The sequence below is a fragment of the Rutilus rutilus genome (assembly GCF_951802725.1).
Source record: "Rutilus rutilus genome assembly, chromosome: 3".
Classification (NCBI taxonomy): domain Eukaryota; kingdom Metazoa; phylum Chordata; class Actinopteri; order Cypriniformes; family Leuciscidae; genus Rutilus; species Rutilus rutilus.
The window spans coordinates 50025213-50050870 of NC_140211.1; the positions used below are offsets into that span (position 1 = coordinate 50025213).

At 37.8% G+C, this 25658-nt stretch overlaps 1 protein-coding gene across 5 annotated transcripts in view; it reads right to left on the reverse strand.

Moving 5' to 3' along the window:
• hectd4 (HECT domain E3 ubiquitin protein ligase 4) overlaps positions 1 to 25658 on the reverse strand; it is an 83488-nt gene that overhangs the window by 16690 nt on the left and 41140 nt on the right. For 4 of the 5 annotated variants that reach the window (XM_084404634.1, XM_084404633.1, XM_084404632.1 and 1 more), the window contains exons 33-61: positions 24558 to 24704; positions 22773 to 22957; positions 22545 to 22698; positions 21959 to 22239; positions 20582 to 20771; positions 20347 to 20428; positions 20057 to 20259; positions 19175 to 19310; positions 18860 to 19042; positions 17165 to 17329; positions 15991 to 16160; positions 15744 to 15859; positions 15279 to 15382; positions 14829 to 14990; positions 14136 to 14284; positions 13911 to 13990; positions 8951 to 9114; positions 8180 to 8417; positions 7790 to 7926; positions 7551 to 7677; positions 6521 to 6658; positions 6135 to 6271; positions 5456 to 5616; positions 5132 to 5313; positions 4683 to 4888; positions 3848 to 3978; positions 3435 to 3640; positions 1807 to 1986; positions 258 to 1594 (exon numbers count right to left, since the gene is read on the reverse strand). In XM_084404634.1, the coding sequence (XP_084260760.1) occupies positions 258 to 1594; positions 1807 to 1986; positions 3435 to 3640; positions 3848 to 3978; positions 4683 to 4888; positions 5132 to 5313; positions 5456 to 5616; positions 6135 to 6271; positions 6521 to 6658; positions 7551 to 7677; positions 7790 to 7926; positions 8180 to 8417; positions 8951 to 9114; positions 13911 to 13990; positions 14136 to 14284; positions 14829 to 14990; positions 15279 to 15382; positions 15744 to 15859; positions 15991 to 16160; positions 17165 to 17329; positions 18860 to 19042; positions 19175 to 19310; positions 20057 to 20259; positions 20347 to 20428; positions 20582 to 20771; positions 21959 to 22239; positions 22545 to 22698; positions 22773 to 22957; positions 24558 to 24704 (5851 nt within the window). Of the gene's footprint in view, positions 1 to 257; positions 1595 to 1806; positions 1990 to 3434; positions 3641 to 3847; positions 3979 to 4682; positions 4889 to 5131; positions 5314 to 5455; positions 5617 to 6134; positions 6272 to 6520; positions 6659 to 7550; positions 7678 to 7789; positions 7927 to 8179; positions 8418 to 8950; positions 9115 to 13910; positions 13991 to 14135; positions 14285 to 14828; positions 14991 to 15278; positions 15383 to 15743; positions 15860 to 15990; positions 16161 to 17164; positions 17330 to 18859; positions 19043 to 19174; positions 19311 to 20056; positions 20260 to 20346; positions 20429 to 20581; positions 20772 to 21958; positions 22240 to 22544; positions 22699 to 22772; positions 22958 to 24557; positions 24705 to 25658 lie in introns of all 5 variants that reach the window. The other variant, XM_084404631.1, reaches the window with a different exon arrangement.

Genomic DNA, 25658 nt, shown 5'->3' on the forward strand with positions numbered 1-25658 from the left:
GAATGGATTCTTAAACACCTCTGATTGGCCATTGTGTTGATTTTTAAATTTCAGTACCGACTTGGTACCGAAGTCGGTACTTTTTGACAACTCTAAAGTCACACAGTACACTGTGCAAATGGAACAGCCCATGAAATAAATGAATTTGAAACATGAACTAATTTAACCCTAACTATGAACAATAGTAATAATGATGCTTGCAAGCAACACTCATATTATTGTTTCTGGTGTTTTATAAGAGCAAATGTCCCACCCACCTCTATGACAGCATAGCCTTTGATCGGTCGTGTCACGCTGGCATGGATGTCTGGCGAGGCACCAGTGTACATGGAGCTCCCATCTGAGACTGACGTTGCACCACTATCCAGCTGCTCCCCAAGGCTGCCGAGACTACCTTGACTTCCTGTGCTACAAAGAGACACATCCAGACTCTCCTGACTGGACACCGTGTGGGGATCCAGGGGTGCTTGTGGCAGGGAAGGTGCTGTTTGAGAGGTCACCAACTCTTGGTTTACCAGCAGCTCTCCAGCAGCCCTGGAGGCTCCCTGTAAAGACGCCTGGCTCGCTGAAGATGAGGCGCTCATTGCTGGCGTTGAACTGTTGCTATTTGGGCTTCCTGCAGTGCAATCTCTCTTTGCATCTTGGGAAATACATGCTAGAGTTTCAGCTTTGGCTTTTTTAGGGTCTTCCTCCTGAACTGGAATAAAGATCTCGTCCTTGAAGAGACCACCGTGCGCATTGCAAGCCCTTCGGATTGCATTGCGAACCACGGATTCCTCCAAGTGAGTTGGGATTCCTGAGAGCACGAGCAATCGGCTGTGAGCAGTGGAGCCGACCAAGGCTTGGCAAGCATCTGCAACGGCATCTCCAGTGACGCCCAGACCTTGTGGGTCTTTGTTAGCAAGGTGGCGTAAAATCAAGAGTAATGTCAACCCACGGTGAAACCACAACATGTCTTCTGGCTTCCCTCCGGCCATGTTTAGTAAAGCATTATCACATTCTGACGGTCTTGCACCACTTCCGGAACCATGTTTCCCTGAGATGGCAGTTGCTGAAGCAACAGTGACTGCTGCCCGTTCTCGCTTTAGCTTCACTTTTTTGCGCTTCGAAAGCAAACTCGGACTTTGTGGCGTCTGGCCTGGGGAGGATGACGAAGAGGACGAGGAATCACTACAGTTGGCGGTGCTCGTAGACGAAGGGGCGCCTACTATCGACGTCCCTGCACCCGTACTGAGTGGCAGAGTCACTTCAGCAACTGCCAGGCACACCTCCATCAGAGCATGGAAGTACGTCGAGAAGCGGCTCCGCTCGGCAGAGAGCGCGATTGCTCCACCGCTACCCGTTGCGGAAGTGCAGGAACCGCCGCTAACTAAACCCCAACTTTGGGTCTCATGGTCATAAAGCTTTCGTAGTTCCGTTTGAAGAACCATAAGAACTGTTAGGCAGGGGTTGAGAAGCAGTGTAATGTGGCTAGACAGGCCTGAAGGGGTCTTGCGCCGCTCAAAGGCATGGATCTTGCGGAGAAGCTCTGCAAGCAGGTGGAAGATCAGCTCCTTGATGCACGGAGCAAGATCAGTGGTCCACAAAAGGCCACCTAAACAAAGATAAAGCAAGTGTGACACACAAGCAGTTTTAGTTTTTTTAACTGTATAGCTAGGACCCATTTCTTAATCTTTTTCAAAACTCTTCAAACAGTTCTCCTAACCAGCTTTCAGGTTGGCAGTGGCACAGCAGTACATTTTACATTCAAATTGTCTGTAATAATATGTTTCCTGGGATCCTCAGAGCAAAATGAACATTTCTCACCCAGCAACTCCACAACCTGCATAAGCACAGAAGTGGGCACAGTGTCCAGCTCATCCTCAGAGCGGTCAATCGTTTCTCCTACGGTGTAGGTTAGCAGCTGTTCAGCAAAGGCCATAGCCAAGGGAAACTCAAGAGGCAACGAGTGCAATACCAGCACTGCACCAGGAGGGGGAGATACACCTGCTGACAGGACCAAAATATAAATTAAAGTCGGCATTAAAACGAAAATTCACCCTCTGTTTTCTAAAAGTGTTTCTGATTGATCTCATCCCACGGTCACAATAGACATCGATAGATTAGACTTCTACGGACACCGCAGCGGTTGAAATATTGCGTCACACTCTGAGGAGTGTAGAAGAATAACTAGTGTGAAGAATGACTTTTTAAAAAACATTAAATATTTTGAAATTTTGGACATACAGTATATCTACACCACTTTACTGCAACACTGCAATCCTGCAGATTTAAAGTTTGCATTCTTTTAATTCAGCTAAGTCAGAGTTCACCAAACCTGAACTTTGGAATGCAGCGAAATTTGCATGAGCTTGCATTTGCATGCATATTATAAGTCAAAGGAATGAAAAGTGTAGTGTAACTATTCCTTTATTGCTCCTTTATTGTGAACAATTAACAATTAATTTGTGTATGTTTTAGTTTTGAAGCAAGCAATTTTTTAATCAAAATGTCATAACTCTTCAGTGAAACGTCAAACTTCTCTCTGGTGCAAACCAATTGCAAAGATCATATAAATACAGAATATATAATTGATTATAATGTGTTTTCCAGGTATGTGGTATATAGCATCCCTTGTGAAAAATGAAATAGTTAGCATACTTTTCAACAAGAGTACTTATTATGGAAATATTATACTTCAAAAGAATATACTTAAGTGTGCACTGAATGTAATTGCTTTAGACACTTAGCAGGTTAACTGCAATAAAGTGAAAATGTATTATAGTTAAATTTTATATTCAACTATAGACTGAATTTTGTATGTAAAAAGTACTTCTTTATATGTAATTTCATAATTACTTCTATTGTCTTTGAAATATGGTTAAAATATACTGCTAAATTTACTTTAAGATTTTATGGTAAACTAAAAATATACTTTAATGCCATTTCTATTGAAACTTTTATGATATGCATTCAAATATATTTGTAATTACACATTTGTAATGATGAAGTTGCAATTTACTACTTAAAATATATTTGTTAAATGTAATATTGAACGACACTACAGTTAAAATTATAATCAAGTACTTTACATGTGCTTTAGTATGTTAGTCAACACATCAAAATAAGTGCACTTCTTTAAAGGATGACAAAATGTTAATAAAACAATGATTTAAAATTTACTTTAAAGTTAAACTTTTAATATCAAATGCACTTTATAAATGTGTACTAAGGTTAAGAGTTAAGATACACTACAAGTGCATCTTAATAGACTTAAGTATATATTTTTTTTTCACAAGGAATACCCCAGATGCTGATTTAAGTGGCCTCTTTGCTTACTTTTGTACATTAGCAAAGACATTTTTATGTTTATTGAACGTACTGAGTACAACCTTATGAGTAGCTGAAATCCGAAAATGTACAGTATGTAAGAATGTAACACGTTTTTGACATGCCTAGTTTGACATGCACTTTGTCAGTGGGGATGATGATGCTGGGATACTGGTTGGCTGTGGGTGGAGGGGTGAGTCCTGTGTTAGACGGGGAGGCGTCTAGCGGGTAGCACACTGCTTCCATCAGATTCAACTGGCCGTTTCGTCGCACCTTGTGACCAAGTCCATACACCATTACACGAGTCCAAGGGGCTTTGTATAGAGAGGAACTAAGAAAAAAATACAAACATGAGCATATAGAATATTTAACAGAAAACTGAGATTTTACTTGTTCTTTTGAAAATAAGTCGTTTTAGACTTTTCCTATGCAAAGCTCCCTGCTTAGTGCAACTAGACTAATGAAAGTAAGAGGCAAAAGCAGGTAATTCAGAAATAATATTATAACTAGCTAATATTATGAATCAATATGAACTCACTCTTTGCGGCAGCTGGCTTGGCTCTCTTTGCAAGAGACGAGCACAAAGGCAGCACCGGGGAAGTTCACATCCATGCTGACCTTGGACTCAGTGATGGGAAACTCTTCCAGTGTAAACTGTTCAGGTGCACTCTGAATTTTCAGCAAACATTAAAGAATGTAACAAAAATTGTAACAACCAATACTAATTTAACATGTTTGGTTGCACTTTATTTTACAGTATGTGTATTTACAGTGTACTTACCCAAGAAAGTACTGGCTAATATAAGGTAACTCTACATGGATTATAGATAGGTTGAGGGGGAGGTTCAGGGTTAGTACCTAGTTATTACCCAGTTATTGCAATTGATATAATTAGTAGTACATAGTATGTACATGTGGATCAGGAATGTATAATAAAGTGGAATGTTTCTTAACACACTTAAGTACACTTCTAAGTCCACTTTGTAATAATGTCAAATTAAAAGGTTAACACTTTATTTTAAGGTGTCCTTGTTACAGTGTAATTATACATTTAACATTTAAATATCACAGATTATAATGGTGAATTTGCAGTGAATAATGTAATTAGCTGCCTGATTCAAAATGCATTCTGTAATGTTCTAAATATCTAAATTATAGATGTCTTTCTGATCACAAAAAAGAAAATATTAAGAGTAAAATATAGTCATTTTCCCTTTAGAAAAGTAAAAGTTCTATTTTTGTTGCAGAATTTTGTTCTCTTATTTATTTCTACTTTCTGCCTATGACTTTTATCGTATACAAACCATGGTGTTCAGAATAATACACTGCTATACTGATATAATGGGCACAAATAAGTTGTGAGGCACTAGTACCTGAAGGAAACAGCAGATCTGTTTAGTGAGTTCGAGAAGGCTGTCTTCGCCCTGGTGCAGAGCTCTGCTGATGGCCACCGTCAGCCATTCACGGATGGCCTGTGCGTTTCCCTGATAGAAGAGCTCAGTCGGAGAACAGCTCTTGCCCTGGAGCTCGTGGAGAACAGACTGAGCCAGCAGAATAGAGTTAGAACTGATTCTGCCATCTACAGAAGCGAAAGGGAAAAGAACAAATACACAAGAGTTTAATGAATTTTTTTTTTTTCTAGTATATATTAGGTAACACTTTACAATAAGGTTGCATTAGTTTACATGAGCTAATATAAGAAAAAATCTGATTACATAATGCATGTTACTTGTAATGCGTTACCCCCAACACTGTAAGTAGTTACTACTTATGCAAGTTCAAATCTAAACCTGTGTTCCTCAAAATATTTGTATGACATCACCTGGCAAAGGTGGAGCCAGCAGCTGATTGGACAAGAGCTGCAGGTGCTCAAGTGTGATGTCTCGTACAGCGGGAATGTGGAAGAGACGTGTGAATGTGTGAGGGCTCTTGGGAGCAAAGATGTTGAGCAATGCCATGCGGCAGTACAGACGCGCGAGAGCACTTTCACAACGCAGCAGCTCCCTGAAACACACAAGCACAGAGTACTGAACATTCGGCTTTAGTGTTGCCTTTCAAATATGATGCTTGAAAGGTGAACTCTTTCAGTAAAATTCCGACATTTTTTTAACCTACAATAGGAAACGGTCTTGAAAAAATGCATTACCGATGAATTTGGATGTTGCTGCTGTCCAGAGACACCAGGCCATTTGCTGCAGCCCTGCGGGACCCTGCTGGCGGCCTCTCTAGCATCTCAATGGGGTACCAGTACCGGACTAACACACCCTCACTTCGGAGATATGTCTCCACCTGGACCAGTTCATTGGCCTGAATACACACAAATGAAGACATTTCAGCGAACTTTCAGATTTGTTGCATTTTGAAACAAGTGCATTTAGAAGAGGTTCAAATGCTAGTGTGTATATAAGAATGGGCTATTTTAATTTTACGAACAAAATAATGCAATGCGGGACAAATATTTACATTTATATGTTTAAAATGTGAAGCATTTCACATTATTATCCCTCAATCATGAGAGTATTATGCTGATTTCATTAGGGATTTCTTTTTTCTTGGATCCAGATGGTTCTCCTTACGTCAAAGTTATCAAAGTTAAAATGGGCAAAGTAATAAATATAAATAAAATATATAAAAATTAAGTAGAATACATCAAGGTGCACAGAGTCAATTGTCATAAACATGCAAAAATTATTTAAATAAGGCTAATTTTCTTTATGCAAAATATATATCTTTTTTTTTTTTTTTTTTTTTTTTCACATGAAATGTTTTGATCCCTTTAAACAGAGTGATTTGGAAACTGAAATTTGACTAATGTGGATACCCACAGAGTCTACATCGAGCACGACACCATGCAAGCCAAAAGTCTTCAGCATGCCCCGGATGGCAAACTTTGGTAAGGCTGTTCCACCTGTGCTGCTACAGGTGTTGTTTCCCTCTGGGCAGCGGATGCCCACTGTTAAGCCTGTGGGGAAAATGGTTACATTTTTAACCTGTTATAATAAAATAATAAAATAGTACTTATCGGTGCAGTCTCATCAATGCAATTCTGACTTGTGCAATTATAAAATACAGTATATATGCATGTACAGTATGTATAGTATGTATGTATGTATGTATAGAAACAATGTGTGATCTCCACAATAGACCAAACAAAATTAAGTGCAAAGATCCTAGGACAAATATTCATGTTAACGTGCGCTTTCACACAGACCTTTGCGGACTTTGTCAATGGTGAACTTATTAGCTTCATCTTTGATGTCCTCGATGGTTGGAAGGTAGAGGTCACGAGGTATACCTCCATTCTCTTCATATAGGAACTCAACAGTCTGACGTGCAATGTCCACCATTCCTGCCAGGAATACCAGCATTATTTATACTATACTCATGGAGAAAAACTTGTGAAAAAAGAAGTGCACATAATTGTATTGAATATGCAATTGCAGTGTACTTCAAATTTTAAAAGCATAAACAAATATCTAGTTCAGTAATCAAGAGGGCGCAGGCTGATAGGTCCTTTACATGCAATCTTCAAGCAATCACATCATCACCGCATGGAACAAGCTGATTTGGTGTCTGTTGATCCTGCAGCCAATGAGATTGCTTGCTCAAGGCTGCAAGCAATCTCATTGGCTGCTACAGTGATTAAACCTTATGAGGCGACGAGAAGTTTTTTGCACACAAAAACAAGACTTTATTCAACAACTTATTCAACTTTATTCTCTTCTGTGTCAGTCTCTGACGCTGTTGTTATTTTTATTTTATTATTTTTTTGCACACAAAAAGTATTCTCATCGTTAGAGTACATAGACTATTTGACCGATGTCTTTACTACCTTTCTGGGCCTTGAAAGTGGTAATAATGTTGCAGTCAGTCTATGGGGGGGTCAGAAAGCTCTCAGATTTCATCAAAAATATATGTGTTTTGAAGATGAAGGAAGGTCTTAAAGGTTTGAAATGACATTTTTGGGTAAACTAACTCTTTAAACTATAAAACATCTTCATTCAATTGCAATTAATATGCTATTAAGTGTCCAAAAACATAACATTTATTTCACACTTAAGTATATTCTTTTAAAGTACATGATTTCTGTAATAAGTGCTATTTTTAAAAAGTATGCTAAAGTTACTTCTTTTTCACGAGGAAATGTCTACCCAGCTGGACATACTGACCACTGATTGAATAAATGAACATGCTGAGAGGGACTCTTTTAGCCATTGTAAATAAATAAAAGAGACATTCACCGAGCTGAAGTGCTCCTTTGATCTGATCCAGACCAGACTTCCTCTCCGCTTCATTCCTGAAACGACGCCGAATGGTTGGAAAAACCTTGGTTTCCCACGCTTTCACTAGCAAGGCGTAGTGATCCTCCTTTACAAAGAGACGGCGAGAGAAAAACATACAAGATTTCTTTGAAAAGACAGTTTGCTTACACTATGTTAGGGGTGTAACTTTCAAATTGCTTGAAATGAGCTCTCCATACCCTAGGAATGTCTTCATCATCTTCATCATCACTCTCATCATCAGCAATTAGTGGCGGGTGGGCATTTGGCCCTGAGACGACCAGATTCTCATAGCTCAGTTCTACCTTGTAGTGACAAGAGGCATCACTATTGTATTCTGTAAATAAAATCAGACCACAAGAACCAAAGTTTAACCCACATGAACCTGATATTCATTACTGATTCAGTCAGATAGCAAGTTTTATTTATTTAATTTATAATAATAATTTATAATTTTATAATTAATTAATTTATTATTTAGAAGAGGGAGAGACAACATTCAAAAGCAATCTAACCTCATGTACAGTACATGCACACAACTTTTCAAGCTGAAAGTATTAATATTAGTTAATGTTTAAGTCGACACTCACGTTGCTGTGCTGTGACGACCGCCGCAATGCGACACGGAGGACCATGAGAACCGGAATCAGACGCCACACTAGTGCCGGCATCATTGTCGCTGTCGGAGGCCATGGCAAAGGGCAGCGCCTCAAAGTTGGCACTGATCTCCTCTGAGAGGTCCATGCAAAGGTCGGCAGCGTTTCGGTGAGCCTGTCCCTCTGCGTACGCAAACAACCGGCAGCCAAAGTTTGCGTGGATCTTTGTATTCTGAAATTACACAATGACGAATCATCATTAAAAAAAAATATGTATTTATAAAACAGGGCTAAAGAGCAAATAAGGAAACCAGTGTGCAATAAAAAGACATTTATAACTAACAATTACATAAGCAACAGTCTCCTCAAATACGTTTTTGGATGCTTAAACCATACATAAAAAAATAAATAAATAAAGACTAAAACTGAAATAAATATAAATAAAATAAAGCTAAATAGAAATATAAACAAACATAACTAAATTTTAAACTAAAATTAAAATATATCTCAACTAATAATAATAATAATTAAAAAGTGTATTCAAAATAGTAATGAAGACTATAGTATTAAAATAATCCTAAAATAACACCATTTCCTTTTTCATTAGCATATTATTAGTATGCTTTCTGCAAAACCTCTTGCAGGGATTCGTTTCCCCTCACAAATGTATCCAGTAAACCTATAAATGGACTGAAAGCATTATGAATCATGTTGAACTTTATGTGCATCATTGGTATGCTTTTTATGTATCATTTGTTTGCAAACCTTCTTCTGAATGTGGACTACGGGCCACATCCCTCCAGCCACATCCTCCAGATAAGGGGCGAGACGTTGACCACAGTAAGTGAAGTAAACCCTCCCTTTAGGAGGCTGACCGGGTGGAGGTGGAGTGCCTTCCAAACGCTCCCAACCTATACCAGCAACATCACCTGTGTCAAAACATACAAGACAAATCATCACTGGGGAAGCTTGAGAAATTTTCAATCAAACCAAAAAAAATGTCATTAAACTTTGTGAGTGATGACAAATAGTGGCATTTATAATGTTTTAAAATGGTTGCCTACCAGCGTTGGGGAGTAACTAAACATAGCAACCCTACTAACTTTACATACACTACAGAACAACAGAGAACCAGCAGAGAACCAATTTTACCAACAAACATTGGTCTGTTAACAGAACACTATATTATTGGTTTTTACAGTAAAAATGTTTTTATCTTACTCAGTATTTTTCATAATTTAAGCATAAAACCATGAAAACAATGTTATTTTGCTTCTCAAGTAAATGTATCTTGATTTATTTATTTTGTTGTTGATATTTGCATTGGAAAACAAGCTAAAAATACAGAGTGAGAATCTTTTTTTTTTTTCAGAGTATGTGATATTTTATTATGCACACAACTTTACAGGTGAGAAAGTTGAGTCAATAATCAGTCAATAATAATAATAATAATAATCATCATGCTCCTACAGTATTAACACTCAATTTCAGATCTTTAAACACAAATTTTTGTTTGAAGTTCGACTACGTTCAATAATAATCACCCAAGTTCAGGAAAACAAAATGACAATGGGAAAATACAAGTGAAATAAAGAGTAATTAGGGAGCGCAATAGGAGCAAACAGAAAGCATTAGTTATAGGAGTTAGGGAATAGCATGGCCGACTCGCATTCGTGGGAAAAAAAACTGATTGTGAAATATCATATATTATAATTAAATTGACAAATACATTTTTGCCTTTTAAACCATTGTGTTTTAATAATCTTTTGTTGTGCTTTAAAGAAGTGCACTTATTATGATGTGTTAACTAACATACTAAAGCACATGTAAAGTACTTGATTACACAGTAATTTTATGTAACGTGTCATTTGATATATTAACATATTTTAATTAATATATTTTAAAATGTACTAACTTCATCATTCCAGATGAATACATGACAAACAATTCCTACAAGTTTCAACGGAGTATAAACGGAGTTAAAGTATATTTTAAAGGTGCAGCGTGTAAATATTAGCGGCATCTAATGGTGAGGTTGTGAATTGCAACCAATAGAAGTTACGGTGGCCGACAGGAAAAGATGTTGTCGTCTGAGACTGCACAGAATAGCCAGTAAAGCAATGAGGTTTCTTTACAAAGATGAACTAAGAAATCATATTTACTTAATTATTCAGTAAAACGATATGGTATTGCGAATATTATTGTTACTTCATCATTGTGTCAGTTTTGTTATTCGCTGACTTAAGCTAGCTTCTATTTAGGGCAACTGTAGATACATGGTGGCGCAAAATGGCGATTTCAATGTAAGGGGACCCGCGGTGTATGTAGATAGAAATGGCTCATTCTAAGGTAATAAAAACGGTTCATTATGTAAAGTCTTTATACACCACTGAAAACATAGTTATATATATATATATATATATATATATATATATATATATATATATATATATATATATATACAGTGAGGAAAATAAGTATTTGAACACCCTGCTATTTTGCAAGTTCTCCCACTTGGAAATCATGGAGGGGTCTGAAATTGTCATCGTAGGTGCATGTCCACTGTGAGAGACATAATCAAAAAAAAAAAATCCAGAAATCACAATGTATGATTTTTGAACTATTTATTTGTATGATACAGCTGCAAATAAGTATTTGAACACCTGTCTATCAGCTAGAATTCTGACCCTCAAAGACCTGTTAGTCTGCCTTTAAAATGTCCACCTCCACTCCATTTATTATCCTAAATTAGATGCACCTGTTTGAGGTCGTTAGCTGCATAAAGACACCTGTCCACCCCATACAATCAGTAAGAATCCAACTACTAACATGGCCAAGACCAAAGAGCTGTCCAAAGACACTAGAGACAAAATTGTACACCTCCACAAGGCTGGAAAGGGCTACGGGGAAATTGCCAAGCAGCCTGGTGGAAAAAGGTCCACTGTTGGAGCAATCATTAGAAAATGGAAGAAGCAAAACATGACTGTCAATCTCCCTCGGACTGGGGCTCCATGCAAGATCTCACCTCGTGGGGTCTCAATGATCCTAAGAAAGATGAGAAATCAGCCCAGAACTACACGGGAGGAGCTGGTCAATGACCTGAAAAGAGCTGGGACCACCGTTTCCAAGGTTACTGTTGGTAATACACTAAGACGTCATGGTTTGAAATCATGCATGGCACGGAAGGTTCCCCTGCTTAAACCAGCACATGTCAAGGCCCGTCTTAAGTTTGCCAATGACCATTTGGATGATCCAGAGGAGTCATGGGAGAAAGTCATGTGGTCAGATGAGACCAAAATAGAACTTGTTGGTCATAATTCCACTAAACGTGTTTGGAGGAAGAAGAATGATGAGTACCATCCCAAGAACACCATCCCTACTGTGAAGCATGGGGGTGGTAGCATCATGCTTTGGGGGTGTTTTTCTGCACATGGGACAGGGCGACTGCACTGTATTAAGGAGAGGATGACCGGGGCCATGTATTGCGAGATTTTGGGGAACAACCTCCTTTCCTCAGTTAGAGCATTGAAGATGGGTCGAGGCTGGGTCTTCCAACATGACAATGACCCGAAGCACACAGCCAGGATAACCAAGGAGTGGCTCTGTAAGAAGCATATCAAGGTTCTGGCGTGGCCTAGCCAGTCTCCAGACCTAAACCCAATAGAGAATCTTTGGAGGGAGCTCAAACTCTGTGTTTCTCAGCGACAGCCCAGAAACCTGACTGATCTAGAGAAGATCTGTGTGGAGGAGTGGGCCAAAATCCCTCCTGCAGTGTGTGCAAACCTGGTGAAAAACTACAGGAAACGTTTGACCTCTGTAATTGCAAACAAAGGCTACTGTACCAAATATTAACATTGATTTTCTCAGGTGTTCAAATACTTATTTGCAGCTGTATCATACAAATAAATAGTTCAAAAATCATACATTGTGATTTCTGGATTTTTTTTTTTAGATTATGTCTCTCACAGTGGACATGCACCTACGATGACAATTTCAGACCCCTCCATGATTTCTAAGTGGGAGAACTTGCAAAATAGCAGGGTGTTCAAATACTTATTTTCCTCACTGTATATATATATATATATATATTATATTGCATTTCTGTCAACAGATCCTCCTAAATATTACACAATGCACCTTTAAGTTACAGCAGTAAATTTTTTTATGATATTTCAAAGACAACAGAAGTAATTATGAAAGGACATAAAGATGTACTTACTAAAGTCCTCCTTAACTTCAAAAAAGCACTCTACAGTTCAATTTTGAACTATACTAAATTTTTATTTAATTGCAATTAAGTGTCCGAAAACATTACACTCAGTTCGCACTCACAGTTAAAGGAGAACTCCGGTCAATTTTAACATTGAGCTCATTTTTTTGTACATTTGGAGTGCTGTCAATACAGAGAACAACGACAAAAATCGGTGTTGCCTACACCGAGTTATTCTATTTTTAAAATCGTAATCGATTGTCGAGTTCACGCGCGTGATCATAGGTACTAAACCTATGCGCGTGAACTCGACAATCGATTACTATGGCCTTCCACCGAAAACAGGATGTAAACAAAGGTATGAGCGCTGGCTGAATTAACTTCATTTTTATTAATATCTCTAACATCTACTGCAGTCAGATCCACTCGTGTTCACTCGGAAGGAATCACTCACATTTTCTGTGCACTTGTAATGACACTTAAAGGATGTTAAGAGGCTAAAAAGCAGGCTTACTACTTGCCCCATTGAAGTCAATAGGGTGCAAATTTTAAAAATAGAATAACTCGGTGTAGGCAACACCGATTTTTGTCGTTGTTCTCTGTATTGACAGCACTCCAAATGTACAAAAAAATGAGCTCAATGTTAAAATTGACCGGAGTTCTCCTTTAAGTACATTATTTCAGTAATAAGTACTATTTTTATAAGTATGCTAAAAGGTAGGGTAGACAAATTGTTTTATAAACACTTTTTGTTAAACTGTTTGAAACTCTCTTCACATCCTAATAGCAATCAATGTGGATAGCGATCCAGTGTGGAAGCCTCAGGACCAATAAATGTCCTGTCAACATATGTATTTCCATAACTCTGCGCACCACGCTTGCGCAGACATCACACGTCATAAGATGTGCAGAGTTGTAGACTGTGAGCCACCGAGAGCCAAAAACAAAGAGCAGCCACCTTTTACAGTTCCTCCTGAACCAAAACAACGATCTAATGCTGCGTTCACACGCCATGTCATAACCGTAATTACGAGATGGCGACCCGGAGCTGTTCAAGTCCTCAGACACCGATTTATGCGTTTCTGTCATCACTATCAATGCCGAAACAAATCTCGAGCAGTCAAGTGGAACAACTAGAGCTCTGTAAGTTGTTTACGGTCATTATAATGTTGTGTGCTTTGAGACATGAGGAAATTTAACGGCCTCAATCGTAACACTTTACAGACTCTGCTGTGCTAGAGTTTCATGTGTTTTGGAGTTTCCCTGCGCTTGAATACTTAAATAAATATAAGAAAGAATTTGGTATGAAATGAGAGTGAGTAAATGATGACAGAATTTTCATTTTTGAGTTCAATAATTAACTGAGGTTGTAGCTTGGGAAGCTGCAGTTTCCAAAGTAGCTTCCCCAACACTGTTGCCCATAAAGGCAGTCGGCTTGAACAACATAATGTGCTTGTGGTTGATGTCTGAATGCTCAAGTGAATAAAGGCCGCTTGGAACAAGGTCCTGTCTCACCAGGAAGTAGAGCCACGTCTAGTCTCACACTCTTCCACTGCAGCAAACTGGAGCCATTATAGTGTACTGCCCTCCCATTACTGAGCGGGAGAGAAACAACAACAAGGACGACATGTAAAAAGAAAGGGGTTAGGATGGGAAGCAGAGAGGAACAGAAAGAACAGGTTGATAGTCAGTACGAGTGAAAGATTATTGAATGAAAGGATAAAAAGACTGGGTCAGTACTTGTGGAATAGACAGGTGCCGACAGGATTCGTCCAGGCACCGTCTCTCTTCTCGGCCTCCGGGGAAAAACCAAACGACACTATAGGACCACTATCATCCTCCGAATCTCCAAAAGAAACAATCTCTATCTCCCAGTAAAAAGATGGAGCCTGGAAAACAAAAAAGAGAGACAAAATAAGAACACTACTGTGGTCATGTTTTTGAAAGAAGTTCTTTATGCTCACCAAAGCTGCATTTTTTTAAAATAAAAAATACAGTAAAAACAGTAAAATAATAGTATAATTTAAAATATCTCCATATTTCTCTACTCTAATACATGTTAAAATGTAATTTGTTCCTGTGATGCAAAGCTGAATTTACTCTAGAGTCTTCAGTGTCACATGATCCTTCAGAGATCATTCTAATATGCTGATCTGATGCTCAAGAAACATTTCTTACTATTAACAATGTTGAAAACCGTTATGATTTTTGTGGAAACCGTGTCATTTTTTCCCCAGGATGAATAGAAAGTTCAAAAGAACAGCATTTATTAGAAATAGAAATATTTTGTAACATTCTCAATGCCTTTACTGTCACTTTTGATCAAATTAATGTGTCTTTGCAGAATCAAAGTATATATATATATATATATATATATATAATTTTTTTTTTTTTTTTTTTTAAGTGCATGTGGCAGTAACAGGCTGTAGTTACCTGAACAGGCACAGGTGAAGTGGCATAGATGAAAGTTCCTCTGGGAAGGCCTCCACCCGCGCTTGGATCTGCCAGAAAGGTCACAGAGGTCAAGTGTGAAGAAAACATGCAGGCCCGAACCGGAGGGAAGACACGTGACGGACACCATGTGATTTCTTTAGGCTGTGGAGAGAGAGAGAGAGAAGAAAAAAAAGTGTTGTGTTTGCTAAGCAAGGTATTCACAAATCATAAAAAACGGTCATATTATCTGTTCATCCAATCAGAAGGCTTTGAGGAGCTTTGTGTCTGCCAATCGTTTTGTGTTTACAGGGCAGCCCATAACGCAAGCAGAAAGCTGAGAGAATGGTAGTAGATAAATGATAATATCACACTTTAATCAATCTTTAAAAAAACAAAAAACAAAGGCTTCTCCTGATCATGTTAAATCAGCACTAATGAGGCTCAACTCACCTGTCTTTGATCAGTTTGTACTGGAGGTGGCGGAGGACGAGCACAGTCTCGATAAAGCATCCTAACCCTCTCACACTGCACCTCAACCATCACTAAACGCTCTCCTACAAACACACACAGAATTACATCTCATAACATCTCATAACTGAATACTGTCACCTTCGACTTGTTCATTAGGGTGTTAGAAAGGTTGTTAATTTTTTGAAGGCAGCTGTCTGACTCTGAGTTGGTTTGTGTAACATTAGCAACACATTATTAGCTGTTTGATAACATAGTCAAGCAAAAGGCTAATCATATTAATTACCGATATTGTAAAGAGCGATACCATCGTGCAGTGTTTACTACAGTAACTTGAGTCAAGTTGATAGAGTGGATCTCTGAGCTGGTGTGAGTGAGTGGAGGCTTAATTTTATTTACACTTTTGGGGTGTAGAGGAAGTGTAGCTCTAATGTTGTCAGCACTCACCAGGACTGCACTCCTGAGCTATCAGGTTAAGCACCTCCACTGCTGCTGGACACTGTTGAATAAACTCTTCACAAAATGAGCTGTCCTCAAGCAGTTGCGCCATCACCAAACACGCTCTGACAGAGTCAAAGACACGCACAATAAATATCTCATATGAGTTCATAGCACTACTGTACAATGACACATTCTTCCACATTCTTGTTTTGGCCGTGCTATGTCACAATATAAGATGCACTGAGGTTCTGACCTGGTTCTGATCTCGGCCAGAAGACGCACCACAGCCATCACAGGACTGGCTCCGTCTCCAGACGCAGGGAGGGACGTGTGGATGGACAGACTGCCCTCCTGTGGCAGTAACATGGACTGCACTGCTTGAACAACCTTCTCTGTGATGGACAGCTTATGCAGCGGCAGAGCCTTAACACAAACACACAGAGCTCCAAGATTAAGACATGACATCAGATACCTGAGCTGCTTTAGAAATGAGCAAGCTTGATAAGTCCTGAGGCAAAGGCAAGACATGGCAAGGGAAGCTTAATCATATCTCAACATGGCATTTCAAAGCATCTGTTTTTCTGGCTTTACATTTGTCAGCCCCTTGGTAAGTAAACATTGAGTTGTTACTCAATATATATACGAACTGGGGCATGTTTGTTAACTACTGTAGATGTTTAAAATCACTGTGGAAAAGTTCTAAGATGATTCCACAACATTAATAACAGTGACTATTAAAAATGTTTTTTGTTAATTGAAATAAAATTAAACAAATATAACATGAAAAACTTTAAAAAAAAAATTAAAGTACTAAAACGAAAAAATAAATAGCAAATCTTTAAAAAAAAAAAAAACTAACAAAAAAGATATTACAAAAGTACTAAAACTCAAATTTAAACGAAAACTCAAAATATAAAAATGAATGCTAATGCAAAACATTAATAAACGCTACAGTAGTATAAAAATAATAATACTAAAACAGCACTGGTCTAAAAGTAATGTTTCTCACAGCAGCAATGACACAGTGATCGATCCCTGTGTTAAAAGTTTTAAGTGATCAGAGACAGAAGACAACCAGTCCCAATTAAGATGACCCACAACATTTACACTTAATTGTAATTAACATGCAATGAAGTGTCAGAAAACATTACATTCAGTTCACAATTAAGTATATTCTTTTCAAGTATATTATTTATGATATTATGAGAAGAAATCTTTTTAAAAGTCTGCTAAATTTTTTAAAAAAAAGTAAAAAAAAAGGCCATCTATGTCATACAGTTGAATAGAACGGTAGATAACAATGGGCTGTGAATGATACTGTAAGCTGAAAAAATGTAATTGTTCAATGCAAAAACTAAGAGCATCGCTAACTATATGACATCAAAATTACAATTGTGCAGTTTTACAGTTATTTGAGAAGTGCTTACCTCAGAGCGGGGGGTGCAGAGGCGGGATATGGGTACAGTGAGGATATCGGACGCCTTGCTTGTGCGGCGGTAATCGCAGGAAGGAAACTTGACAGTGGCGATGCCCTCTTGTTCATTAATGGATATAACCACACCAACACTATCCGATACACCTTTACCCACCACCTGACACAGAGAACAGACATGGACAGAGGCAAATACTTCAGCTTGCAACGTAAGCCATTGAGATTATTCATCTGCTAAATTGTGCGTGTACCTGTTAACTGTCAGTTTCGTGGTAGCATGACACTTGGCACGCTTTTTTTAATGTCCCATAATGCACCTCAACCATTTTAATAATCCAAAAATGTCAATCTATTGTTTGAGTGTCCCACTGTGCCTGTTTTTGGTATAACGCCTAAACAAAATCTCACAGGAACCTAGATTTTTGTGATATCAACTTCAAATTTGGAACACAAATTGGATAGACATAAAGCTTTAGTTGTTTAGCATATGTAAAATACATACTTGGTATTCGAGGTCGGCCAATTGTGGATGTTACCGATAACAATAATTGTAGGTTGGCCCACGCTAACCAATAATCAATTAATTAACCGATAGTTTTAAAAATAGATTTTGAATGAAAACAAACATAACACATAAAACAGTGCTGAACTTTATTACAAAGATTTAAAAACAGTATTGAACCATTAATATGTACTGTAATTTTTAAATATAAAAGATATGAATATATCAAGTATACCTTGATAATTCATGTTAGTTCATTAACTAATGTTAAGAAAAACAACTTTAACATGAAAAAATGTAAACCTATTAGTAAATGTTGAAATTAACAATGAACAATACTTTTATTAACCTCAGTTAATGTTACTAATGGACTCTTAATTGTAAAGTGTTACCATTTCATATAAACCAAACAGTCATGCTTAAAGGGATAGTTCACCCAAAAATGAAAATGCTAATTTTCATTTTTGGCTGACCTATCCCTTTAAAGATGTCTATCTTTCAATATCTACACATAGCATTGAAATTAGACATATGTATATTGTGTTTACTTTGATGCATTTGCTTCTATTTTAGAACACTTGATTATCTTATCAAAATAACATAATATGTATTACAGTGAAAAGAAAAAAGAACAGAAATCGGATGCATTTCAGATTTGTTTGTGTTTCGGTCTGCAGCATGACGATACAGTTTGCTTTCTCATTTCACTGGCTTTAAATATGCAACTTCGCCGCAAAAAAAAATGCTTAAAAGTGAACAAATGGATATAAACTAATTCAAATAGATGGTAACCATCCTGACATTAAACATTTGGGTCGTGTGTTTTTATAACATTGTTTTAACCGCTACTAATGTTAGCGTCCTCAGCCTCAACATACTGCTGTTCTCCAGCATCTAGTCGACAAATTAATGAATTTATAATGATATGAATATATTTATGTTAGTTCCAGCAACTGGCTATCGGTGCCGATTAAAACCCGATCAATCAGTCGACCTCTACTTGGTATGATATAAAACATGTATAGCTGAGTTAATTTGCTTTACAGTAAACTTAAAACTTCTATAACATTTTAACGCAATGTGCTTTCACTTCAGCAATAATCTGAAAGCATTCATAAATTACAACTATTTAAGTTCGGATAATGCATTTTCAGGGGTGACAGTTAACAGGTTAGATTAATAGGTCACCTGGACTTCAGAACCAATCTTGATGGTCTCCTTGAATCCACCTAGAGCACAGAGAGCCGCCACAGCCTGTCGGCCAATCGCCTGCAGCTTGGATAACTTCCTGCCACTGCTGTTACCGCTCTCCAGAATACTCTCAGCATATTTGCCTAACTGGGGGATGTACATCAAGGCCCTGGACAACACCTGAGGAGAAGATGGAAGATTTCAACACTGTTGTGTGTTTCATTGAGCACTGAAACTCAAGTATAATTCTAATAGGCCAGTTGTGATGGTACCCTTGTTAGAGCAGGGCAAGAATCAAGAAGGCTAGCTCACCTTTTCTGCTGTGCTGGTCCATATTTGAGCAGTGTTGGATTCAGGTGCAGTCAGAAGACTGTGGAGCAGAGCGATGACCTCAGCAGCCATGCTGTTAGCCACGTGACCGCTGATGAAGGGCCGCACTGGATCTGATCTGTGTTTTGGAAAATTCTGATATTAGAAAAGAACTACAGTGATGGTCAAAACAAAAGTTTGGAATAATGAAGATGTTTTATTGTATTTGAAAGAAGTCTCTTCTGCTCACCAAAAGACTCAAAAATAATGCAAAATAACTGTTTTCTATTGTAAAATATTTTACATGTATGTCCTTGCTGGATAGAAGCAATAATTTATTTATTTAAATCTTACTAACCCCAAAGTTTAGTCCAAAAGCAAATCCGCATATTAGAATGATTTCTGAAGGATCATGTGACACTGAAGACTGGAGTAATGATGCTGCTTTGCAACACAGGAATTTTAAACTTTTAAAAAAGAGATTCAAATAGAAAACAGTTCTTTTAAATTGTAATATTATTTCACAATATTACTGTTTTAACTGTATTTTTGAACAAATTAATGCAACCTTGAGCAGAAGAGATGTTTTTCAAAATGTTTAAAAAAACAACAACATAATTTCACACTTTTGAATGGTTAGTGTTGTTTAGGTAGCAAAGTTTTTTTAAACAACATCAATGTCTATTGTAATGTTCAGTAAAATGACTGTAAAAACTATTATTTAAATAAATAAATACAGCGGTTACCACTGAACACAAAGCAGCTGCACTTATAAACACTACTTTCTTAATGCATCCAACGCAAAATTCCATCAAAACTTTCCTGAAGACAGTCAGTTTCATTTCACATATTCAAAGCGAAGGTAGCGAAGTATATTTTTCTTACCGAGCCAATTCACCGTTCCTCTCTCGGCAGACAGTAGACTGGGCAGTTTTCTTCTTGTCACCTGTATTGGATACCCCAGAGTTCTCCTGGCCAGTGTTCTCTATTGGTGGCCCCACACTAACAATAAGTCCAGATTGAGCCCACTTGTTGGCTTTCCGCAAAGCAGAGGATGCCTCTTCTGTGATCACCTCACAGCAGCCACTCTGCAAAAAGGTGAACAGATTTTACACATTCAGCAAGACTGATTTTTGCTCTCCAAAATAGTGAACGGCCACTAAACCAGAGCTGACCTTTGTCATATCTCGATCCATCTTTACCACCTTCTCCATGTTCGCTCCAGTGCCGAGACGGAAAGGACGACCCTCTGAGCTGCTGCAAGGTGCGAATACTGACATCAATCATAACTTTTATAAAATGGGTTTAATTAACTTTTTTTAAAATGGGTTTCTTTTCTTTCTTTTTTTCAGAATCAAAGAACGCAATGAGGTTGATGTGTTTTGTAGTGTGGCCGCCCAGTGTTATTACCTGAGTAATGGCTGAAGCACCTCATGTGATGACTGGTCTTCTCTCTTGTGGATGAAAATGGACAGCTTGCCATCCACTGCTTCACCCTCCTCACTAGCGTCTTTATCAGTCTTAGCACTGCTCTTAGGACAGGCCCGTGTCAGACTAGTGTCAGGCTCAGAAGCGCTTGGGGAGAGCAAAGTCTGGCAACCTAAGCGAGGAGAGAAAATTAAATTAAACTTGCTGATAAAGCAGGAAAGAAAGAAACAGATTTAAAAAAAAAAAGATCATTTTATAATTAATTATTATTATAATGAAATCTGAAGGATCATGTGACACCGAAGACTGGAGTAATGATGCTGAAAATGCAGCTTTGCATCACAGGAATAAATGACATTTTAAAATACATTCAAATAGAAAACAAGTTGTTTTAAATCGTAATTTTACAATCTCTCTCTCTCTCTCTCTCTCTCTCTCTCTCTCTCTATCTCTGCTGTCAATTGATTAAAAAAAATAACTAGATTAATCACACATTTTTTCTGTGATTAATCACGATTAGTCACAATTAAAAACACTTTTTTTAATAGATTTCATAATGTAATTATTTCATCATTAATCTCCAAATTAATGTAGAGACAACATAAAGGCAATATATTTTAAATACTTGTTTAATGGCACCTTTCTATGAATGAAGGCCAGTATCACATACTAATACAGCTACTGATGTCTCATGAAAATAAAGATATCAAACAGTCTGCACTGCATAAATTATAAATTAAACATAGACTAATCCTTATTAAAGCTACAAAAGTTCTTTAGTCAGCAGCAGTGAGTGATTTTCTGTTCCCTTTGTTCTTTGATTAACTTTACTGACAGGCAGCATTATTGGCTGCTGTCCCGTTAAAGTTGGTTTTAAAGGGACAGCAGCCAATAATGCTGCCTGTCAGTAAAGTCAGAGGTGCTGACAGAGATGTGGATCTCACACGAGCTCATTCACTCACTACTCTTTATGTTAATTTAAGACTTTAACTAATTTAAGACTGCTCTTATGAGGATACTCGACAAAACAGACATTTTGGCATAATTGTGTGTTACTGTTCATTCAAGCGTGAAAGAGATTCGATTCTGGCACGCTGTCTGTGCGCACGATACTGGCGCTTATTTCTGTGTGTGTGTGTGTGTGTTAGGACATTCACAGGCAGAGCGTTCTCTTTTGTCTTGTCACATTTGAATGGTTTAAAAGCATTTGCATGAAGAAGAGCGTGATCATATAATGTAGTGCTAGCCAAAGGATGACCGAAAAAACGGATGCTGCATTAATTGTGTAACATTGACAGCCCTAATAAAATTGTATTTCTTTTTTGTTTTTATGCCACAAAAAAAATTTCTCTCTCATACCTGGCACCACATAGTCTGCCAGCTTGGCCAGCAGCAATGATGCGATGCGGAAGGCAGGATCATTGGCGTCTTGCTGCTCTGCATCCAGTGCATTTGTTGAGTAGCTCCAGGAAGGAAGTGCTACATTCCCACAGTCCTCCACACTCATAAGTGGAAGCGCAGCACGGCACAACTGCAGGATAATCAGCACCAGTTTGGGCGAGGGCCGCTGGTCCAGGAGCAGTGACAGAAGCTTGGACACACAGGCTGGCTGGCTCAGGATGGTCTTGCCTATGTGGCTCCTTGGAAGAGGAGAAAGGGCCATGCAACAGTTGAAATTAGTTCAAATCAACTAAATCCATTTAAACTTAACTAGTGTGTAACTAGTTGAAAGTTAGGCACAGTTTAATTGAAGGACTTGAAATCCCAAAAATGTATCTTTCTTTTTTTTTTTGTTCATTGGCTTCACACAAAATGAACTGCTAAAACAGCAATTGTCATATTAAAGCACATGTACTATAACTTTAACTGTAGTGTATTATGCGATATTACATTTAAAGGTAATATACAAATAAGTGAAGTTAAATGAGAGAAAACCGGGAATTACCGGGACAGATCGTTGAGCAAACTGAGCACATCCTGCAGGGCATCATTCCCTGCCGCTTGGTTACCGCAGCAGTCTGTCGCCCGAGCCAGGTGATTGGTTAATAAGCTAGACACCTGTCGTGCCAATCCAGAATGCACTGCATCTGTGGAGCCTCCTATTAGACAACAATGTTAGCGTCTGTTGTAATTAAACAGGTTTGTAGTGGTTTGATCGGTAAACTTTCCTCACCTTCGACTTTTTCCCACTCAATGCAGCGGTTGGCCAGCACCTGAAAAGCAGCCCAGGCCATCGTGGCTACTTTCTGTTTTTTGGTTTGTTTCTCATTGGAGCTGCAGTCCCTCTGACTGCTCAGGCTACACAGCCTGTCCATAAGCTGAACCAAACCACTGCGAACGAGACACTGCTCCTCACTCCTGTGGACACCATCAGATAACAATTTAGATGAAGGATTCTTATTTTAGATCGACTTCAGATGTAACTCCAAGTCATCTGTCATTATGTTTCTAGCATGTGTTTGGGAACAGTTCATCTAACCCTAATTGATGGAGTGTGTAGCTTTTCATTTCTTAAACAACTTCATTTCAAGACACAATTATGTGATTTTATTTCCATCAAGAGGTGCATACATTTTTGGTCAAGATCTTGTATTGTCAATGCAAGAGTCCAGCACTCTGTAAAGTCTCCTTCAGCACATCCCAAACACTTTCACTGAATTTAAGGTCTGGACTCAATTTATGTGTGAAAATGATTCTTCATGCTCCCTCCAAACCATTCTTTCACAATTTGAGCCTGATGAATCTTGACATTGTCATCCTGGAATATGGCCATACTCGTGTCTTCATACATGGTTGTTAAAGAAATGAAAAGCTACACACTCCATCAGATAGGGTTAGAAGAACTGTTGGCAAATATATAACATGCCAGAAACATAATCATTGCAATAATGATTTGGCTGGGCAGTGTATGTTAGTTAACATGAACAATGAAAATTACTTCTTAATTTCAAAATTGATTAATACATTATTAAAATAAAATAAAATTATCAGTTAATATTATGTAATGGATATTAACTAACATGAATTAACAAGGAACTGTTGTATTTTTATTAACTTATGTTAACAAAGATGAATAAATACTGTAACATGTATTGCTCATTGTTATTTAATGCATTAACTAACGTTAACTAATGGAACCTTACAGTAAAGTGTTACTATGTTATTTTATGTCTAGTGTTGACGTATTTCCCACTGTACAGTGTTGTTATTGTTAACTAAAACTATTACAAATAATTTTGGTTGATTGGAATAAAGCTGAAATAAAACAAAACACAAATAAATATTAGATGGGAAAATTTGAAATATAGCCTTGCCAACTAACTGAAATAAAATGAATTTCAGCTGAAGTACTAAAATTATTAAAACAAAAACTGAAATAAAATAAAATAAATAAATAAAGCTAGATAGAAATACTGGAAATAAAAATGACAAAAGGACATACAATTACTACAACTGAAATAAAAATGAAAACTGAAAATATTAAAATAAAAGTATATTCAAAATATGAATATTGTAATTTATAAATAACACTAAAATAACACTGCTACTGTAACAGTAGCTTTGTAGGATTTTAAATGTAACAAATCAAAATTGGCACCATTTACTTTTTTAATACACTTTTTTACCGTCGCTGTGCATGACTAATTGGTGCACATCATTTTCTAAAGGTGATGTAATTTACTGTTGTATGGTATGCAGTCAATTTAATAGGAACTTGCACTATTGGGAGTTTAGTGTGAGGGCAAAAGATTTCCACACACAGATTTTGTATCGGGTTCAAGCTGGTCAAACCACCACACTACTGACAATAGGCCTTTTTTGCCCTCAAAATTTCACTACCGTGACTAAGAAAAAAATATACCTCTAAAACAACCTTTCCTTTGCGGTCACCTAGGTGAAATTACATGGTCTGCAAACCACAAAAAACATGTGATGTCATGAGGCTAAAGATGCTTGCCTGGTGTAAGGGATGGTGCACAGCAGGCCGATGCTGTTGGCACAGGCTATGGGGTAACGGGCACAGAGAGACACCACTGATGTCATGGTCTCTCCAAAGGCCTCCTGGACCTGCTCCATCATGCCTCCGCAGGTCAGTTCCTCGACTCTACACACACATTCATATGGACAACGTAAGCTTCATGGTAGAGATGCAATCCATCTAGCATCTAGCAATATTAAATTAAAGGCTGCATTTATTTGATCATTAATACAGTAAAACAATAATATTGAGACAAATTATTGCCATTTAAAATAACTCTTATATTTTAAAATGTAATTCTGTGATGCAAAGCTGAATTTCTAAAGCATTAATTTCTAAACATTCTTACCCCCAATTTTTTAATGGCAGTGTATCACAGTTTCCACATAAATATGAAGCAACAACTCTTTTCAACATTGATAATAATAAGAAATGATTCTTGAGCAGCACATCAGCAAATTATAATGATTTCTAAAGGATCATGTGACACTGAAGATTGGAGTAATGATGCTGAAAATTCAGCTTTGTATCGCAGGAATAAATTACATTTTAACATATATTCAGTGTTTCCCACAGAATTAGATTCTATTTGCGGCGGTGTGGTGTTTGGGGACCGGGGGGGGGGGGTTTCTATGCTATGACTGCTCCACAGACTTCTTGTTGCAAATTTTGCTCACACACACACACAAACCTGGCGATGGACACACTCACACCAACCTGGACCTGGAGATGGACACACACTCAAACTCACAAACTTACTGACACACTCAAACACAGGCTCACACACTCAAACACAGGCTCACACACACTCACACATTCAAAAAGACTCACACACACACACACACACACACTCACACACAGACTCACACACAGACTCAGACACACACCAAACTGGACCTGGAGGTGGACACACACAGACTCAGACACACACACACACACACACAAACAAACCTGGAGATTGAGGTGGACAAAAACCAACACACACCAACCTGAACCTGGAGATAATAATAATATAATGTCTAGTCTGGTGGCTGTGATATATATAAACCTACCAACGTCCGTTGCCATGATTTTTGGAAT